Source organism: Leguminivora glycinivorella, chromosome 12, assembly GCF_023078275.1.
Source record: "Leguminivora glycinivorella isolate SPB_JAAS2020 chromosome 12, LegGlyc_1.1, whole genome shotgun sequence".
In the NCBI taxonomy this organism is placed as follows: Eukaryota; Metazoa; Arthropoda; class Insecta; order Lepidoptera; family Tortricidae; genus Leguminivora; species Leguminivora glycinivorella.
The window spans coordinates 19562285-19584977 of NC_062982.1; the positions used below are offsets into that span (position 1 = coordinate 19562285).

Genomic DNA, 22693 nt, shown 5'->3' on the forward strand with positions numbered 1-22693 from the left:
CCTAAGTAGGCTATTCAAAGCATAAACACAGATTTCGTGTTTCCCAGTAGCCGGCAATCGTACCCAAAACAAAAGTGTCGTCCGCTCTGTTTACGCATGCGCGGAAGGTATAACACTTCATTCGTACGAGGAAGTCGCGCCGATCACGTTTCCTTTGACGTACGCACTTCCTTTTGTAACGGATCAGACTGCAGTTCGAAGACCCAGATTGCAGAGATATTGGCCGTTTCATTGATAAAACGTAAAGAAAAAAAGTGGCAATACCTCGAAAACCATGACGAATTTGCTTTACAGCTAATATCGCTGGTTAGCTTTACAACTAACCAACGATAGGACATATCCTGGTGTTAGGGATAGGGACACTCGATATATACCTCTGTTTCCAGGTTTAAACATATTATTATGATAGTGCCAAAATTTCGATGCACAGAGATCGGAAATTCTCTGAGGATGATATAGGTATATTTTTATTCTAAACATGCCAACCATAACGCGATTGTCCGTCCGTTGCATATTATTTATATTATTTTTGCAGCAATAAAACAAATGAAACATTTCTAAATATACGAATCTTAAGTCTAAAATATTCTTCTTTAATAGTACATTGTGCAACAAGGGGAGTAAGTTTAATATTACTAACGAGAGTAAGTTAAACGCAACGGCTTGCCGGAGCGATTTAAAGACTCGAGTTAGTAATATTCATACTTCCCGAGTTACACACAATGTTTTTCATCACACTTGCATTATAAAAAATATGCAAATAGGAAAAAAGAGTTCAATACAGTACTAGAAATTTCATAACTCCCTAGAGAGAACGATTTTTCTATAACTCACGCTCCGCCTGCGTGCAATAGCACAATTAGTGTGCGAGTGTGATGAAAAAAATCTTAAAAACCTTACATAATACCTACACACAATCTAAAAGTTGTCATAAGACGATCACTAGACGCGAAAGCTAGCGACTAAACTTTCGTAACACCACAAAAACTAATAATTTATTGTCAGAAATAGATAAGTTTGGTATTGGCAACGTTCAATTTTGTCACCAGAAGACAAAATAAGCAGTATCAGTAAAAACTATCCATTGTTGTTTGCACAAAGGCTTGCGTACTCATTCTGGGCTATTGTCGGTTGCGGAACTTTTTCTGATCAACCGTTACGCTCAGTATTCAGCATTCTTGGAGCCCAAACGGTCGTGATTCGAATTATTCAAAATTTGATTAAATTTGAACGTTTGACATTTTAAGGAAAATGTTTGAAAATTTTACCAGTGTTTAAAAATCAATTTTTAAATGGAATATTTCTGATAAAAATATAGTTACAACTGTAAATATACAAATTGTATAACAAACAAAACCTTCGCAAAATAAAATTCTATTCATCAGCACTGCGATTGACATGACTGACAAAAAATACAACATTTAAAAAAATATAGCCGTCAAAACACAAACCAGTGTTTTACAACGCACTACTAAAAATCGTAACGACCGAACTGTTCTAAAAACAAAAGACGTTCGTTCCACATTCGAATCAGAGAATGTGAATGTGTCTCGTGCAAAAAGTGTCTTTGTTTCGGAAATGAGACGTCGCGCGTATTATCAGGTGCCCTCGGACGAAGACGAATGTTATTGCAGCAACTATTCGTATCAGAGCGTGCGGCGGGAGAGCAAGATGGTTCTTTTTCGGAGATCCGTAAGTTCGATCAACTTAATGCAAAAGATGAAAATAGTTATTTGTTATACAAGGGGGCAAAGTTATATTTTAACGCCGAGTGTGGAATTGAAAAACGAGCAAGTGAAAGGATTCTATAGTTGAACCACGAGCGAAGCGAGTGAGTTCCCGAGAATAGAATCCTGAACTCCGTTTTCACGCGAGTTTTTTTTCTCAAACATACAATGAAATAAAAAAAAATGCTCTAAGGAAATCCAGGTCACACAAAAATTAAAAAAAGTGACATTGCACTTACTTAAAAAAGTTACTTTGCAGAGTGTAACACAAAACTTTTCCCCGAGTCACTATATAGCGAGGAAACTACAACGCAAAAAATGCGTTTATCACTGCTTCCAAGTAGTGCCACAGGTGGTAAATCATCTTTATTACTAGATTCACCTAATTTTATCAATTTTAAAGCAGTTAATTTGACTATATCGAAGATCAAATGACTTTACCCACTAGTGGATAAAATGTGTTTTTACCCGCTGGTATTAAAGGACAAAACACGTGTTTCCGAGCTAGTGAGGGGAAAATATTATTATAGAAATGCGTACAAATGGCCTATTGACTATCAATTTGCCGGACGGCAACGTCCACAATCACAAACACACACTGTATTGCACTGTAGGGTACGACTTTATTGTTATATTTTCTTCTTAGCAATAAATTCGTGTCACCTTCTTCTTTCTCCCCTTATCCCACATTATGTGGGGTCGGTACAACTCGTCTTCCTCTTCCATTCCTCTCTATCTTCCGTTATCTCAGCACTCACATCTTTTTTTCTCATATATCCTCTTTCGTGTCGTGATATAATATTTTAACTCGCCCGCTTAACAACGTGCTTAGTTTAGTTATACTAATTTCTATTATTTTTTCTTTTTTAAATTCTTCTGTCTTGTCTATTTTCACTTCACAACCTCATGTTTCTATATTTACTTATTTATCCAATTCTCATAACTATTGTAAACCATTTCGCAAATATCGGCGATCATTCTTCTACCACGCGGTAACCGCATGGCATATAAACCAGACATATCTAGTGGAAAATTATATGGAGCATGTTAAGTTTACTTATATATTGTATATGTTAACACTATATTGTGGATACATCAAACTTGATTATCGATTTGAATTATTATGTTTGATTTATATTTTATGTATGAAATTATCGGTGCAGTGGTAATTGTTCGCATCACGAAGTAAAGAGTGGAACGAAACGTTCAACTATAATTATATAGTCAAGGCAGAATAAGCTCATGAAGATCATGGTTCAGTATAATGTGAATATACATCATTATATTTAGATTGAGTATACATATTACATAATTATACCCACTACCCAATACTAGAAAAACATTTAAAAAATGATGGGCTTATAAAAGAAAATGCTAAGAGTCCGAGCAACTTGAAAAAAAAGTGAACGCTTAGGCACTAAGTTATGAGTAAGTATATAAGAGCAACTGACTACGTAGGACAAACGCTAATAAACTGTGAGAAAAAGACAAGTTTGTAGCAAACGGATGCGAAGATGACAAAAGAGAGCAAGACAGCGAAGAAAGATGTGGTGTCACATATTGAGACCGCATTAGTTGCAACGTCTGCAAGTCAGATGTCAATCGGTCTATGCTTCCTCACCATAATATCATTGGGCACAGTATGCCTAACTAATTGAATACCTAATGTTAACTAAAGGTTAAGGTTAACTGAAGAGATCAAAGGGATAAGTTCGCCTTTGTACTTCACATCTCAATGTATTTTATTTTAACATTAAAACAAATATTTATAATGAATATAATGATACTCATTAAATCCTTAAGAAAACTAGTAGATTAAATTCAAAAGTATGAAAAATACTGTTTTTATTGAGAATTAAACGTACGGCTTCAAAATTCTATCTTTGTTATTTCTTGTTAAAATAAGACTAACAATAACGCATACAGAATTACTTAAATGGTAGTCATGTCTTGAATTGCCTAGGTTGTTTTGAAATGGTTTTGGAAAATTTCCGGCAATCTTATACTTTATATATGTTTAAAGAAAAAAGTTAACACTTCATTACTATGTTAAACATTTTGTCACATGTTGGACATACTTGTAACTGCGGGAATATAATCACATATCATGGTCAGTATAAAGATTTCATATCATCTCGTTTAGTCGATAAGACCGGTCTGGCGTAGTCGGTAGCGACCCTGCCTGCTAAATCGCGGTCTGGGGTTCGAATCCCGGTAAGGGCATTTATTTGTGTGATGAACACAGATATTTGTTCCTGAGTCATGGATGTTTCTATGTATATAAGTATGTATTTATCTATATAAGTATGTATATCATCGCCTAGCACCCATAATACAAGCTTTGCTTAGTTTGGGGCTAGGTTCTTATCAGGTAAGGTGTCCCCAATATTTATTTATATTTATAAGTCATCAACAAACTTTGACTTTTTATCTTAATACCTCTACTTAGTTACACTCCAAGTTTTATTTTTAGTCGACTTTAAAAAAGGAGGGGGCTCTCAATTCGTCGGGACCTTTTTTTGTCGTAAAAGAGCTTTGAGTTTTATAGTCTATGACAGGCTTATTGCATATCATTGATCAGTTTTCTTAAATCAACACTTTATTTACTTCTCCTCAAAACCTGCTTCAAATAAACGCTATCTAACAAATAGTTTTTGTCAGTAAGTAGGTACTTGTTTTTTGTCATGAATTTATTTATGACAAAAAACTTTCCGGTTCATTCTATTTGTTCAACTTTTCTTTCTTTTTAGGGTTCCGTAGTCAACTAGGAACCCTTATAGTTTCGCCATGTCTGTCTGTCCGTCCGTCCGTCCGTCCGTCCGTCCGTCCGTCCGTCCGCGGATAATCTCAGTAACCGTTAGCACTAGAAAGCTGAAATTTGGTACCAATATGTATATCAATCACGCCAACAAAGTGCAAAAATAAAAACTGGAAAAAAATGTTTCGTTAGGGCACCCCCCCTACATGTAAAGTGGGGGCTGATATTTTTTTTCATTCCAACCCCAACGTGTGATATATCGTTGGATAGGTATTAAAAAATGAATAAGGGTTTACTAATATCGTTTTTTGATAATATTAATAGTTTCGGAAATAATCGCTCCTAAAGGAAAAAAAAGTGCGTCCCCCCCCCTCTAACTTTTGAACCATATGTTTAAAAAATATGAAAAAAATCACAAAAGTAGAACTTTATGAATACTTTCTAGGAAAATTGTTTTGAACTTGATAGGTTCAGTAGTTTTTGAGAAAAATACGGAAAACTACGGAACCCTACACTGAGCGTGGCCCGACACGCTCTTGGCCGGTTTTTTTATTTGTTTTTGTTCAGAATACTAAATATACTTTTTACCTGACTCACAAGTCAGGCTAAAATAATTCGAATACTATTTTGCGCCATAGCATAGCAAACGTCATAATTTCATCGAAGTTTGACGTATGAAACAAACATTTGGATTTTTGACCAGTGATTTTGTCAAAATCATTGCCAACTTATTTTTTTATTATCTTTAAAGACTTAACACAATGTAATTTCATTTCATATCGCAATGGTTTATTGCCCCATGGGTTACAAATATACGTTCAATCGCTCTCATTTGTTTCTTCGTTTCTAAACTGTGTATTACAATTTTATCAGCGCTGGCGCAACTATTGAGTTTCATTATTGTTATTGAGTTTTATTTAAAATCGCTTTATTGCAGGAAAAATATAGCAAAGTTTTTTTGTCTCAGTTAAGGTAATCAAGTTAGTAGGAGGTAGGGCATAGCGAATGATATTCCGCTTTGTGTGGTAGGGCACAGCACAGCGGATATCGTCTCGCTCGAATCTAGAGCAGAGCCCAACTGGGGAAGTACCTCCGCCTTACAGAAGACCGCAGCCAAATAGCACTAGACCCTACTCATAGTGTTGTGTTCCTGCCGGTGAGTAAGGCTGCCAGAGCTCAACGAGGGTGCGGTGTGCTGATGACGGGAGGACTTACGGAACTAACTCTGTTCCGTCTATTGTCCTTTGAGTCGTCGGCAACCCGAACCCTCCTTGGAACTTGTACACTCCTTTTTGCTGTGTACTTAACACAACACACATTGTACTTAACACAGCAAAAGGGAGCGTACAAGTTTCTAATGGGGTGGCAACGCGCATGTGACACTGTTTGAGTTGCAGGCGTCCATAGGTTACGGTGACCGCTTTACATCAGGCGGACCGTATACTTGTTTGCCACCGACGTTGTATAAAAAAAAAATCAAGCAATGAAAAAGAAACATATTTAACCCTTAAATGCATATAGTGCTGTATTTTTAATGCATTATGTATTTTGAGTTTGACTCTATTTACAACATGTCAAAATTAAAATTTGAACAAATCATTGTCAAGGTCATGCAATTAAGGGTTAGTAACAGCTGGTACACCTGAGTTCTCTCTAATAGGCTACTTGCCTCCTAGTCAAATCAGTCGCTAAACGATAAAACCTACATTATTTACAAATAATGCACCTACTTCGACGTACAGGCAAAATACAGATACTTGGGACCTTGGGAGTACTTAACAAATGGGACCGAGAGGGAAGACATCGAGCATAGTTCTCGGTAGAGCCTTCATAATAACCCGTGAAAATGATAGAATAATCAAAATCTAAGGCACGTCCTATCCCTCCCACATACAAAACAAAAAGTCGTACGAGCGTGATCCTGTCTGTACAACGACCTCAAATTCACTAGCATAATGATTTTAGTCCGCTTTTGTTACACCAACGTGGATTAGTCGCATAGAAAAAAAGTTTTATTAGGTAGTATGCTAGGCCTCCGTTGATAACTTGTCTTACTTGACTGCATGTAGACAATGGCTTTTATTATAGCTTGCATTGATTGTGCTAGGTCAACCGAAACAACGTATACTTATATTATGTGAATTTACCTCCTTGGAAAATCGTATAGGCATATACTTTATGGCATAGTTAATGCTAGAGGGTTACTTATTTTAATTTTTAGGATAGTACAGTTGGGCCATTTTTTCAAAGTTGTCCACCCCACTTTTTTTTAACATGGGTATTTTTTACGCGATTCATACTCAGAATCGAGAGCTCTTTCGATCCTGATGGGAGAAAAAAAATGTCCCAAAATTTCCATACATTTTTTCGAACCTTCTATTCCGTTACCGCCATACAAAATGTATGAAAAAATGGTAACGGAATGGGAAAAAACCTTGGGACACTTTTTTTCTCCTATTAGGATTGAAAGAGCTCGCCATTCTGAGTGGAAAACACATAAAAATTTCCAAATCCAAAAAAAAGTGGGGTGGACAACTTTGAAAAAAATGGCCCAGTTACCCTCATCTATATCAGAGCTGCCGTGATCCGTAAAAAAAATGCTGGCCCCGACTTCTCACGCCATGGCATGAGATGAGTGCCTTGCTTGCTTCTGTACAGTCAGGAAGGCTATTTTTATATGCTAAATAAATAACCATGATCTCATTGAAAGTGTCAAGTCTCAAAAAACATAAGAGAAAAAAAAAAATCCTTACGTCTGCTTTACTCTCCAAAAAAGTGTATACACGTAAGTAAAATACCACGTCGAAACTTTTTTCGAAACAAAAACGCCATCCTATATCACCGTGGAATATCCTTTCCCAGCGTCAACTGTAATGGAACACACTTATCGCCAGTCTAAAAAAACGACTACCTACCTGACTTACTATTTACAAAACATTTAAACAATTGCGACCAAAATCCAGTATAACCAAACCTAAGGATACGTAGAAGCTACTCATATAGAGAGGTCAGTCCATACTGGTCAATTTGTGGTAAAGTGGTAAGGGGTTTCTTAATTCTGACATCCGGGGGTAACCTGTTGCTCTGTCCAGGAATTATCATTGCTTACAGAGCGCAGGTGAATCGGCTGATACATACTAGTACTACTACTTCTTTAGCAAATTAAATGTGCGTATATAAAAGCGCAGTTGTCGTCTAGGCGATTAGAATGTCACTGGAAGATTTTTTTCCAGCAATTTTTTTAGACCTGGACCCGGTGTCTACCCAACTTGCCAACCATTCACGTATCCAATATACACTGAGAGAAAATACAACCAGTTTTCATGTTCGTTCAACAAGTTTTTTGGTTAAAATAGCGCCTACGTGCTCTTTGGTTCAAACAACAAGCTACTTGTCATTTGAATCGGCAATATATTTGAATCAACAAGTCGATTTTATAAAAACAACCTGACACATATTGTTTTAAACGTACGTTTGGATGATTTAAACGGATAAACCGCAACAAGTCGAACTTGTTAAATTCACAATGCAAATTTCTCTCAGTGTAGTCATCTTCTCTGTTTATCACTCTTCCATATTTTTGTAACAGTGACAATTGGATTTCTTCGGCTACGGAGCGTACACGATTGTTACGGTTACTTTTGGTTTTTATTTTCTGAATGCAATTAGCCATCTATATGGTATTGTTTTATACATTTAACCAATTAAAATCCTTATATTACGTACTTTTTTATTTCCTGCTCCTTTAATGAGCATATCACTGGCATTTCTATTCGGCCTTTAATTTACAATTTCCTTATTTGTGACGTTATCTGGGTAAAACTTATTGTCGATGGCGCTTACGGCGTTATGAGCGATGTTCGTGTACAAATACGACGCCGCGGGACGTAAGCGCCGTCGACAATAAGGTCCCTTTACCCAGATAACGGCACATTTTATTGACATTATGTATAATTAAAACGATATTGACGTTATACAGGATAAACTCTAAATAATGTACGTCAGTAGGTACGGTTGTAAGTACAAAAACGCCATGTCTGATGTGGCAATACAAGGAAAAACAAATTAGGTGTAATAAATGATTTATTATACTTCCATTGTAGTGCCTAGACAGCTGTTATGTCATGCAATTGTGCGATTTACAGCGATAAATTAAATTACAGAATCACTCTCATTATGTTTTTATGTCTTCTTTGTAAAAAGATAACATAATTTCTGTTTGTAGCAAAATCGTAAACCGAATTTCACCACCCCTTTGCTCTCGTGGGTATCGTGGAAGTTGACTGTGGGTTGTGGGTTCAATTGTGGTATAGGCGATTGGGTTGGAAACCGGTCACTGCAACATCACAATTTCGTTAATTTTCTATCCTTTTGACACGGGAACTTGAGCAGTTACGTTTGCTCTGCTAAGCTTTTTTGAAAATACAGGCGTCTGTTTATATATGTCGCAGTAAGATAGATAAAGCCGTTATATAGTTATAACCCTAGGAATATAATTATACGTCGTAACATAGTTAAACGAAAGCGATTAATTGCTATCTTACTAGGAATATAACTATAATACTAAACTAGTTTAGTCATATAGTTATATGACTGGATTCAGTTTAGTGAAATGATTGTAGGCAGGAGTGCAGCGGTGCGGCGGAGGTATAGTTATAACCCTAGGGATATAAGGGAGCGATTCAGAACCATCTTACTAGGAATATAATTATAATATGGTATTTAAAATTGCAAACGGGACTTAATCGCGTATTAGGTACTATGTATTAAGTCCCGTTTGCAATTTTAAATATGTGTAAAAGTCGTGAAAGTTTAAATCAGTGTTTTATAATACGTATAGCGGGACGATTTGGAATAACAACACCGTCACTGACGTTAGAACAAAGTTTATTTTGTATCGATCCGAACATAGTACACAAGGTTTGGTTACTAAACAAACGAATCCAAGCTATATTAGTTAAAACGTAACAGTTAGGGCATGCTCCCGGTATTTCCCGGTTCTTGATTTCCCGGGAAATCCCGGTAATTTAATCGCGGTAAGCAAATTTAAACCCAACATTCAAAATGACAAGGTTGTAATTAGGTACGAGTTCAATTTGTTATGACTTATGATAAACATTAAGATTAAACTGACAAACAACGTCAAACTCGTAACGGAAAAAGTATCTTCCAAGTAACCAGCCAGTATTAATACCCCTAAATACTGAAAAAGGTAAGCAACCTCTAGCAATGCGATATACACAATGTCGCATTACGAATACAATAGAATGGGCACGTAAAAAATAACTAATAATACAAATTAAACAAAAAATATTATCCCCTTCAAGATATAGATTCTTTTTCTGTATCTCTTGCTGAGGTGTGCCAATAAAGAGTATTCTATCTATCTATCTATATAGCTCAATCGATTCTACTCTCGATTCTGAACAAACTGATTTCAGGTTTTTAGTGTTAAGTGAAACACGGTGTATAACTATATTACTTAACTAGAGACGTATTATAATTATATCCCTAGACTAAGTTTAATCCAGTGATATAATTATATAACTAAACTAGTAACGTATTATAATTATATTCCTAGTAAGATGGTAAGGAATCGCTTTCGTTTAGCTATGTTACGGCATATAATTATATCCCTAGGGTTATAACTATACCTCCGCCGCACCGCCGCACTCCTGCCTACAATCATTTCACTAAACTGGATCCAGTCATATAACTATATGACTAAACTAGTTTAGTATTATAGTTACATTCCTAGTAAGATAGCAATTAATCGCTTTCGTTTAACTATGTTACGACGTATAATTATATTCCTAGGGTTATAACTATATAACGGCTTTATCTATCTTACTGCGACATATACATATGTATGTGTAGGTATGAATATTATGACAATAATTCCTAAAATCATTAGGTATAATTAAAACATATTTGGGGCATTGCTCGTTAGGTCAGACCTAAATGTGACACTCATTTCAGACCTAAATGTGACATTCATTTTTGCTTATCTATTGGCGTTGTTCGATATTAAACAGGTTCATCTATTAGAGATATTATTTTGTTTGCGTTTTATCTACGTATAAGATCAATTCACGGCAAAGACACAGTAGTACATGCAGTATTACGTCAAGTAATCGCAGTTGCAAAAGCCTAGATCTGCAGTGTGTTGCGCAAACGGCATTCATAACTGATGCAGCTGAGAGGAAAACCGTTAACATGACTATGTTGCACTTAGAATTAGGGCCAATCGTATCAACGTCACGCAGCAGAAGCCTATGGAAATTCCTATAAAAAAAATAGCGAATGCTAAATTCGGTAACGGAATGGAAATGGTCTGGTACAATCGACCCTTCATGTAATTCGATCATATCTTATTTTACATATATACATACAACCACCCCTGTATCCCATAAAGCACATGAAACTACTAATTAAAGTCTCAGTGCCACTCTTGGCAATTAAGGGGTTAAAAAAAACGAAAATTGTGACATTGCAGTGACAGGTTGCCAGCCTCTCGCCTACGCCACAATTTTACCCAAACCCCACAGTCGACTTCTACGACACCCACGGGAAGAAAGGAAGTGGTGAAATTCTTAACCCATCACCAGATCACCACACGGGCACGGGCGGGTCTTATTTTATAATATTCGAATTACATCGTATCTCTTTTGGCAAGGGAATATTTGAGAAATGCTAGTATAAAATCTTAAGTTACCTACATGTATAGTATGAATTTTCTGAGATGAACTTTTCGGTTTTGCCCTAATCTGTTAAACAAAGGCCTTTGTTTCTTTTATTCGCGGTGGTTAGCTCCCGTTTCCACAGCACGTGCTAAAGTCTCAGTGTAGTTAAAAAGCAACTATCATGATAGCAATAAGGTTCAAATTTATTAAACAGTCTGCAGTGTACAGGTAACTTTTTTTGAAGATGACAAAACGTGTTATCTCCGAAAGGGCTTTTTATGGATTTGAACCTTATTATTAACTATAATTTTTAACTACACTGAGACTATAGCACGTGCCGTTTAAACGGGAGCTAACCGCAGCGAATAATAGAAACAAAGGCCTTTTTTTAACAGATTAGGGCAAAAGCGAAAAGTGCATCTCAGAAAATTCATACTATACTTTACTCATACAGCGCGTAAACCTAATAAGGGCGATAAATGAAACCAGGCATATAATTCAATATTGTTATCATTAATTAAGAGGTGTTTTTGAGCTACTCTTAATTTTCACCCCATAATGAATTTTTGAAAAAATTCCCAGCAGCAATGTACTGTAAACGTGGTTGCGATGACAATCAATGACAACTGTCAACGAGCGTTTAACGCGAGTGTGTTTGCATTACGTTGCGGGCCGAATTAATTTGTATGGATAAAAAAAATATTTCAATTTTAAGTAAAAGTTATCTAATTCCATTTTTTATGTACGCGCGTATTAGGTTTACACCCTGTATATTATGTTTATAAACATTTTAATCTGTCATGAATAACAATAAAAGTTAGTTTTTGTAAAATCTATTTAATGTAGACAATACGTCCAAAACTGAAAACAATGCAACAATAGTATGATGTAGTTACTAAACTTTGTCAAAATAAAACATTCATATACTCGTAATATTAAACTATTTACTCGCAATTGTATTCTTAATATATTCCCTCAGTGTATATTCTCTATGAGCTAATGAGTAAATGTTTTGCATTTAATAAAAAGAATATTGAAAACAGAATATTGAATATTGAATATTCCCGTGGGTGTCGTAGAAGTGGACTGAGGGGTGTCGTAGAGTGACATGGGTTAAATTGTGGCGTAGGCGAGAGGCTGGCAACCTGTCACTGCAATGTCACAATTTCGTTTTCTTTTAACCCCTTTTTGCCAAGAGTAGCACTGGAACTTGAGTAGTTCATGTGCTCTGCCTGCCCCTTTATGGGATACAGGCGTGATTTTGTATGTATGTATGTAAAAATAATATTGCACAATATTAGACACATTAGACATAAGTAGGTAACTAGGTTCAACAAATTAATTTAAATAATTTTTAGATCAAAATATTCTTAATTGTTTTATGATGGTAGATCAACACATTCTGTTGCAGAATATACTAGAAGACAATTTAACATTTTATAAATACCCACGGAAAACAAATTCATTTGATTCGTGGGTTGACTTTAGTTACCTTAGGGTGCGTTTCAAAAATAAATTATAGATTTAGATATAATTTTTAACTTCTGATTAGCAGAAACGTCTGCAATCGATGCCACTATTAGGCTTAGAATAAATTTAAAAGTGGAAAATGTCTGCCTTGGGTGAGACTTGAACTCACGGCCTCTGGATCGATACTCCAGCGCTCTGCCAACTGAGCCACCAAGACTTCAACCAAGCCAGCGAAATTTTCCACTACTAAGGTCAATGGGACCCGTAGCGACATCTACCGTAAGAGTGTTAAACTTCTTAAACTTCTTCTTTCTTAGATATAATTATTTATATTTTATTTTTTTATTTATATTTACTTAGGTACCAACTGCGCCAACATTGTTTAAAAGTAATCTTATACGTTTTTTACGCATTATTTTTTATGAAGGATCTGTAACTTTTTACATTACTTTCCAATGTAATTTTGTTATTTACTTGTCCACAGTTCCATTCGGTGACCGAAAAGAGACAGCACAATGACTGTGGAGAAAACAGTGTGACGATAGTCACGGAGAAGAAGATGGAAGATGATTCCTCAGACTCTTCTAGTGGAGAACATGTCGAAATTGAAGGTAAAGAAAAGTCGCAAATTATATTTTTAACAGTTTATCCTTACTAATACATATTATAAATGGGAAAGTGTGTGTGTCTGTTTGTCTGTCTCTGTCAGAACTCGAACTTGCGACTTTCTGGAAGACCAGTCCAGTAGCTCTGACAAACTGGGTCACGAAGGCCTACCAGATGAGTGCGAATTATGATAAAAAGAGTATTATTGAGAAAAAATATTACAGACAGTTTTAATCTTAGCTAAAGTAAAATGTAAACCCTAAATAATAATATTGTTACCTACGAGTATAATTTATAAACAGAAAGAAAATCCATTTAGATACTCCTTAGAGACCTAATTTCCGGGCGCCTAAATATTCTCCATCGTCCATGAATACCTAAGTATTACAGTAATTTAAAACCTACCTTGTTTCTCTCACGCGAAAATATTAAACTTTGACTAAATATATTGATGAACTAATATTATAAATGGGATAGTGTGTGTGTCTGTTTGTTTGTCCGTCTTTGACGGCAAAACGGAGCGACGAATTGACGTGGTTTTTTAAGTGGAGATAGTTGAAGGGATGGAGAGTGACATAGGCTACTTTTTGTCTCTGTCTACCGCGAGCGAAGCCGCGGGAAAAAGCTAGTGATATCTTGACAAAGCCACAAATTGTCTGTGTATCGAGTCGTTCACAAAATAAACTGTTCATTTGAATACCACAGTAGGTAGTATACCTACATTACAGTAGTCATTAATTTAATTAATTACAACCGAATTTAACACCCAAATCGAGAATCGGACTTCGGTTTTAATTCGGCTTACCAAATCGAATAGAATCGGTGAAATTTAATCTATTGCGATATTATTTCCAATGCCGTGTCCAGTGGTACGTAAAAATTGAATTAGCTGCAATATAAAATTTGCAGCGAGAAGCGTTGATAAATTATTGATTTGCTATTTTCGGCGATCTCTGATATGTAATGTAATGAAATATGTAAAATAGACAAATGACATGATAGATGTATAATATACTCTTAGCAATAGATTTTTTCTCACCATTAAGTGAATGAATAAGTACTTAGACTAAACGAGAAATATTTCACGTTTTATGTGTTGTCTTATCAATTTCTGGCTTTATCATACTACATATTTGTTGCTGAATGAAGTAATGCATGTTTACCGCATACTATAGAATCAAATGCCTCTGCTGCACTATGCTCCTCGCGCTGCCGCTGCCGCGATGGTGCCCTCTCCGGCCTCACACTGCCCTACTCGTACGATAATCGCTAGAGATGCACCGAATATTCGGTTACTATTCGGTATCCGGCCTATTCGGCCCTTATTTTAATATTCGGCCGGATACCGGATAGTGACGTACTATCCGGCCGGATACCGGATGTGCTATTTTTGATTGAATGATTTTGGAGTAAACAAATTAAATGTAAAAAAAAAACAATTATGGTTATAATACTATATCCCTTTATTATTAAAAAAAAAAATATTTAAACAAAAACGGACTCCGCGCGAAGTTCACTACGAAACAAGTCAAAACCTGCCCGACGCGCCTGCTCCCTGCTTAAATTGTAGGTTTTGTAGGTAAAATTCTGCTGGCCGAATATTCGGCGGCCGGATACCGAATATCCGGCCAAACAACTATTCGTTGCATCTCTAATAATCGCACTAGGTTGTTGCCGGCCCTTTGACTCGCGCCAAAAACCCGACAAAATAGGGAGCGGTGGGCATGACGAGTAGCGCGGCCACACTATGCCTCTGCCTACTTCCCTCGCTACTTTCCACACCGCTCGTCGAGTGTGTGGCACTGGCAGCGGTAAAAGATTACCGTATACTAGAAAGAGATTTGCTTATCTTAATCCAAATTACTTGGATTCGGCACAGCATGTCTTTTTCTTACATAATATACCGGACGTTATTCTCATCAGTCACTTGCATTCGTTTCAGAGGTTTCATATGATGTCACACAATCCATCCACCTTTTCTTCGGTTTTCCTCCATCCACATTTATTCGTAACGCTTTTCTCGTAACTTGATTTTCATCCCTCCGCATCACGTTTCCCGGGACATATGACGAGATTTTCACCCCCGAAAACCCCCACATTACAAAATTCATCGAAATCGTTAGAGCTGTTTCCCAGATCCGTACATTGATATATAAAATAATTGCTCGTTTAAAGATATTAATATCTGGGCGACCGAGCTTCGCTCGGTTCTATTTTAATATATCACGTCTTTAGATAAAAAAAAACTCTTATAAATACAAAAACAAAAAAAAAGACAAAAACAAAAACTTAATTTCTGGCCGGGATTCGAAACCCTGACACCTACGATCTATCTGCGTACATTAGACCGACCTCGTACGACTGAGCTAAGCGGAATCGATACGCGCGCGGCAAAATTAACGACCATATTTTACGTTTACTAACGCGAAAGAAAAACTCATGAAAACTCGATAATTCACGTTTTCCGGGATCTAAGGCTACGCTAGATTGATTTTTCACCCCCGAAAACCCCCACATAACAAATTTCAGCGAAATCGTTAGAGCGGTTTCCGAGATCGTCGGTATATATAAATAAGAACGTCGGTATATACAAGATTTTCTCGTTTAAAAGTATAAGATATACACCGTGTTTCCGGTATCACTCAAAACCTCAGACACCCCAACTGATTTATTTTTTTAAACGTATCTACAATGTTCATTTTTTAATCTAATGATTATTATTTTTTTTAATTGAATTTTTAATATTCTGTGCAGCTCTACTCGGCTTTTAACTCTACACTCAATAAAATAATTGCTAGCTACCATCATAAACCTTCAAACTGTTTAATTGTGTATGTTACTGCAACGACATAAGGTTTACCAATAGACAGCTATGTCACTGTAAAGCACTTTAACCTGTGTCACAGTAAACTTCAAATTGGACAGGTGACGCAGTAAGCAAATTTAAACCTAACATTCAAAATAACAAGGTACGAGTTCAATTTGTTATGACTTATGATAAACTTTAAAATTAAACTGACGCACAACATCTATCTCGTAGCGGAAAAAATAATCGTCCAAGTAACCAGCCAGTATATACCCTTAAATACTGAAAAAGGTATACAACCTCTAACAATATGATATGCACAATGTTGTATTACGAATTTGTAGAATGGGCACGTAAACAATAACTAATAATACAAATTAAAACAAAAAATATTACCCCCATCAAGATATAGCTCAATCGATTCTACTCTCGATTCTGAACAAACAGTTTTCAGGTTTTTAGTGTTAAGTGAAACACGGTGTAGATAGATAGATGTCATTCATATCTGAGATTCTTCACATTTGTATACGAAATAATTCTAATTATTTAGAATCATCGCTTACGATAGCCATACAAGCAAATTTGTCAACAGTGTAACTTTTTACGCCTTGAACAATGGCTATTGTGTGAAGAATTCTCTCAGGCACGTGTGTTCCATTGTGTGCATGATAATTTGTCTTGAAATTGATAATAATGTTGCTGACAAAATTAATTTAACTTGTTTGATGAATATTGACAATTAAAAAAAAGTTTTTTCACCTCAAACAGTAAATGGCAGAAATCGAATAAAAATGTAATATTCTTATTAATTTTTTTCTATCTATTAAGTCACACCAAATGAAATGAAATGAAACGCAAATGACAGTACTGACTTCCTGACTCGGTCGTCCCATAAATACACAATCAGAAAAACACAAAGCATAATTAATCACGTTGTCCAAAAAAAAAATCAATTGCTTCAAATCATTGACATAAACCTTATCAGAGGATAATAAATTCCTCCACATTTTATCTCTTGTGCAATGTGTATACTACACTTTAGAAATGCATTAATAACTTGTGAAATTCAATGACGAATACTAGAGGTACAATGACATGCATCTTTGAGTACAGATTCTTTTGCGCATTACAGGAAAACATAGTTTATTACTAAAGTGTGTCATTGTTACAAACTATGCATGACATTGATGACTTGTCAAACTGGTAATAGGGTGTCATAGGAACTTTGTTGCTTGCATTCATGTTTTGACCATTATTGTGTGTTACCACAGAATATATAATATGTAGTACAAGTACAGAAGGCTCACTCCTTTGATGTTCACAAAACACCGCCATTAAATTCTTACCTACATTAACAAACGGACCGCACGCGTGCAGACGACATTGAATTCTATTGCGCCGCGCGAAGGTCGTCGCCAGTGAATGGGCCGCGAACTCGCGGCCGCCGGCATGTACTTGTAGCGCGGCGAAAGGATCGCGGAGTGAGCCGCCGCTGGTGTTACTTAATTTTAAGTAATTAAAAAATAAATAGGACATTCTTACACAGATTGACTGAGGCCACGGTAAGCTCAAGAAGGCTTGTGTTGTGGGTACTCAGACAACGATATATATAATATATAAATACTTATATACATAGAAAACATCCATGACTCGGGAACAAATATCTGTGCTCATCACACAAATAAATGGCGGCGTAGCAGATTAAATGATTTGCTACACAAATAAAATTGATAAAAGTAAGAAAGTATAAAAAACCAAACAACAATTTTTTTAAACATAATTATTAGGGATGTACCGACTAGTCGCCGACTAGTCGGGAAAGCCGACTATCCGGCCACATTTGTAGTCGGCGATTAGTCGGCGACTAGTCGGCAAAAAAGGCCGATTAGTCGGCACTTCATTAGTGATAGAAAAACTGAGAGCTACAGCTTAAATTTATGGTTGTATCATGTACCTATTCGTAATTCCTTTCTTTGTAAGAACAACAAATATTTGTTATCATCACAGAAATAAATTTCCTACCTAGGATTATCGATTTCATAAGCAAGATCACTACCCACTAAGCCAAGCCGGTTGTCAAAAATGGAAAATGTATATAAATATTGTCATGAACCTCTGAACTTGTAAAAAATCATGAAAAGCGCGAACGAAGGACCAAATATAACATTCAAAATGTGAATTTAGTCGACATTTATGTTTCGGCCGACTAGCCGACTAGTCGGCCGACTAATCGGCCACCCAAGCGCCGACTAGTCGGTAGTCGGCCTAGTCGGCCAAATCAATAGTCGGTACATCTCTAATAATTATTCATACACATTAGGCCTCGCACATGATCGCCGCGAGATAGACTACTCGTCCTTATGTCATTATTGCCATTAATACAGTTGTTGTTGGAAGAAGACGTATGATCTATCTCGCGGCAATCATGTGCTAGGCCTACAGGTGGAGCGGAAGTTATAAAAAAATGGTTACCCAAGGGAGTTACGATTTCAAGTACTATTAAGTATTAACTTTTTTCATCGGGGCGTCATAATATTGCAAACTCTAATCAATAAATCGCTTCAGCAAGCCATCGCGATTTAATTTACCCTCGTTTGCAATATTACACTTCCACCCCTCGTTTCACAATGTAACTATCAACATACCGGTAAACATGTAGGTATTTAATTACAATGAAACACTTATCAAAACTTTCACAAACAACACAAATCCACGAGACAAAAGTAAATAATGAGCAAATTCTGATTAGTCACATAAATTGCCTACATCTTTGCCTATCGAATCATGCTTGTGTCAACGCCTCGTCACATCACTCTCAGGAAATGCCTCATCTGATATTCTTTTATCTTTATTTACTTGTGTGACTTAATTTGGCGCCACCTAGCCAACGTCACAATCGCTTACGTGTCGTAGTTGAGCATTTCTTTTTTTTTCGCCACTTTTATGAAGATGTGATATTTAAAAAAAAAATGCTATTTCTACTCATAATTACTAGCCTTTTCAATCCTAGTAGTTAAAAAAATTGTCCCATACGATTTTTTTTTATTTTGTTACCATTTTCCGTACATTTTATATGGGGTAACAAAAGAGGAAAGTAACAAAAATGTATGGAAATTCTGGGACACTTTTTGTCTCCCAGTGAGATTGAAAGTACTCGTGATTCTAAGTACAATTGACCTAAAATTCCCTTAAACAATTTAAAAAAATATATTGGCAAAAAAATAAAGAAATGCTCAGTTAGCTCTCCCTATCGCTCTTCTATAGTGGCGCGACAGAGCTAGACTGCGTTTCGATCGCAACGTAGCATCAACGATTGACACTTCGGCTAGGCAGGTATGTATCTCTTGTAACGTCACGTGTGACGTCACTGGTGGGTGTTTCTCGAGAAATGTGACCGTTAGCAGTACTGTGAGTAAGACGTGGATTCCAATGCAATATCCTTCGTGACTCGGCTATTAATTGAGTTTTATTGAACGATATCCTTTGGAAAATAACTGTTTTAATTTATAGACCAGCACGATGCTGAATAAAATAAATAAATAAAATAAATATTGGGGACACCTTACACAGATCAACCTAGCCCCAAACTAAGCAAAGCTTGTATTATGGGTGCTAAGTGACGATATACATACTTAAATAGATAAATACATACTTATATATATAGAAAACATCCATGACTCAGGAAAAAATATCTGTGCTCATCACACAAATAAATGCCCTTACCGGGATTCGAACCCAGGACGCCAGGACCGCAGCTTAGCAGGCAGGGTCACTACCGACTGAGCCAGACCGGTCGTCAATGCGTGAATGCAGCTTGATTTATTACTATGACTAGTTTTTGCCCGCCACTTCGCCCGCGGTAATTTCGAAAATTGCGGAATGCTCCATGCAAACTTTCACCCTCCATTTTAGGGAAGTGGGGGTTAAAAAAGAGACAAAAAGTAGCCTATGTCACTCTCCATCCCTTTAACTATCTGCACTTCAAAAACCACGACAATTCGTCGCTCCGTTTTGCCGTGAAAGACGGACAAACAAACAGACTCACACACTTTCCCATTATTACATACATACATACAATCACGCCTGTATCCCATAAAGGGGTAGACAGAGCACATGAACTACTCAAGTTTCAGTGCCACTCTTGGCAAAAAGGGGTTGAAAGAAAACGAAATTGTGACATTGTAGTGACAGGTTGCCAGCCTCTCGCCTACGCCACAATTTAACCCATATCCCACAGCCGACTTCTACGACACCCAGGTAGTGAAATTCTTAACCCGTCACCACACGGGCAATCTCCCATATTAGTATGAATTTTAGTAAAAAAATAAAATTTATTAACCGCTATTACCTCTAAAAGTACATAATTTTGCTTTTACGTAGATACGGAAAATAACAACAGTATCCTGACAACTATAGATACCTGTACAAGTAATTTTATTTTCTTTTATGTTTTGCTCTAGAGTAATAAACAAGAACACCTGGCGCCGTATCCGCAAGGACTCAAGGTTATTAAATTATACGAAGCTTAATGTTGATTATAACTGTTGTCCACTCTACGACAAACAATCCGCGTGTGAACGTGTTACCACAAGGCATTTTTAGAAGCTTTTTTATTCTTTCTCCACTCACTTGGATGGGTTCCACAGATGTCATATATACCGTAGATCAAGCAAACGTATCTACTTAGCGTGTTAAATGAACTCAGTAAACTCCACTGCACTCCAATAGATGAACTTGTTTCTTCTATGTAAATCTTCAAATTCCATCATCCCAACAATTTTATTGCCCAAAATAATGTCAATTCTAGTGTCATTAGTTCATTTACATAAACATTTTACTCGAATACTGTTACTGAAACAAGATATTAAAAGTAAAATTTACTTATTTAAAGTCACATACAAGTCGAACGCGATTAATTAACATTATTTTTCCTTTTTTCCAACGTCACCGCAACGTCTTCCGCGACCACGGCCGAGACGTTGGAAAAAAGGTAAAATAATGTTAATTAATCGCGTTCGACCTGTATGTGACTTTAAATATGTGTACAATACAAAGCGCGAGAACTAAGTGTTATAATTATAAAATTTACTTTGCTTAATTGCCATCTTTCCTCTATTCATATCCCTACACTATGACAACAAATTCACCATTATTTATGAATTTGCACCGTGATATATTATATCCTATCCTAAGTTCTAAAGATTACAGATGTTTTCCATTGTAAAAGTATCTTTCATGATAATCCTACGAGTATCTATTAAAACCTATCAATACCTATACAAAGTCTCACCACATCCGCTCGTTCGCTTTCGCTTGATTGAGTAACAAACATATGTTGATTATTAGGATACCTTTAGCCGTCCATTACATTAATTCATTGCGACATCAAAGCGGCACTACCGTTTACGCCTATGCAAAGTAAATATCAAATTACTGGCTAGCCTATGTCCCAACCTGTTGCAATCTACGGACCTCGTTGTATAGATAGGTATTGTGACCTACATGTAACGTAACCACATCATGTAGTCAAAGCTTAGACGTTCAAAATGTATCTAATGCATGTTTGACAAATGGGTCTAATCTCCAATAATGGGGTAATGCATGTCTGGGGTCCTCCAGGGCATGAAGCTGAGTGGAGACCTTTTCAGTTACGCTAATATTTATGCCAGTGTTATTAGTTAAGTTTAAATTAAGCGTTCTTGAATAATGTTCTTCTATTCTATTCTTCTATAAATGCACGTAGGCCACGTCTTTGCATTTGGCTGCAGTATGTGGCCAAGAGTAAGCGCATTTATAATAACGGAAAAAATAAATATTTAATAAAAGGCCACCACCACCCAAAACACTAGTGCCACATTTTAAAATTTTAATTAAATAAATGTACGATATACGTAATTAGAGTATTGGAAGATCTATACAGATTTTTTAATATTATGTGCTCCAAAGAAAAGTTGATTATAACCATCGTTGCCTGTTACCTATTTTAAACCGAGCTTAAACATTCATAGTTTTTAGTAGACCGAGACTACTATTGAATAAAGAATCTGTAGATATTTAAAATATGTCGTAGATTTATATTTAAAATACATAAATGGCGTTCAAACAAAAGAGGAGAGACCGTGCAATGAGGGGGCACACTCAAAGGTTATGACAGATCGCGCCACCCTATTAGTCCATTGCACAGATAAAGAATTTAATACGTGAGAGCGAGAAGATGATATGTTTTTTCTCTCTCTCACATATGAATGACAGTGACGTGGCACTTGCACAGGCGCCGCCTGGCGGGATAAAATGTCAGTGTGCCTCCTCATTTAAGTGAAATCATAATAAACAGAGGGCGGAATTGCTCATGGCAAAAATCAAACGTCAATAGAGTTGGAACGTTGAATTCTATCGACTATCGATTACAAAAAAAAGATTAAAATTTACAGTATATTGTTGAGTTGTTTTCGACGTAAGTACGACAAAGATACCTTTTTATCCATTTGTTGACTCTTTTTCGTTTTGGATTAACCATTTTTTTCAAACGTGAATTAGTTTAAAAAGGACTAGTGACAGAAATGGTAATTATATGTTATGACATATAATTACCATGACATATAATTGTATGCAATGATTAATCACTTAATCATTGTTTTATGGC

The 22693-nt window shown here is 36.3% G+C and overlaps 2 protein-coding genes across 4 annotated transcripts in view; one reads left to right on the forward strand and one right to left on the reverse strand.

The window, feature by feature from the left end:
• Positions 1-22693, reverse strand: part of LOC125232035 (adenylate cyclase type 2) — a 348143-nt gene that overhangs the window by 119590 nt on the left and 205860 nt on the right.
• LOC125231604 (E3 ubiquitin-protein ligase SIAH2-like) overlaps positions 1-22693 on the forward strand; it is a 95529-nt gene that overhangs the window by 41229 nt on the left and 31607 nt on the right. The window contains exons 1-2 of one of the 3 annotated variants that reach the window (XM_048137061.1): positions 1562-1692; positions 13123-13249. In XM_048137061.1, the coding sequence (XP_047993018.1) occupies positions 1579-1692; positions 13123-13249 (241 nt within the window). In that variant the 5' untranslated portion in view covers positions 1562-1578. Of the gene's footprint in view, positions 1-1561; positions 1693-13122; positions 13250-22693 lie in introns of those variants that run through there. The other 2 variants (XM_048137064.1, XM_048137062.1) reach the window with 2 other exon arrangements.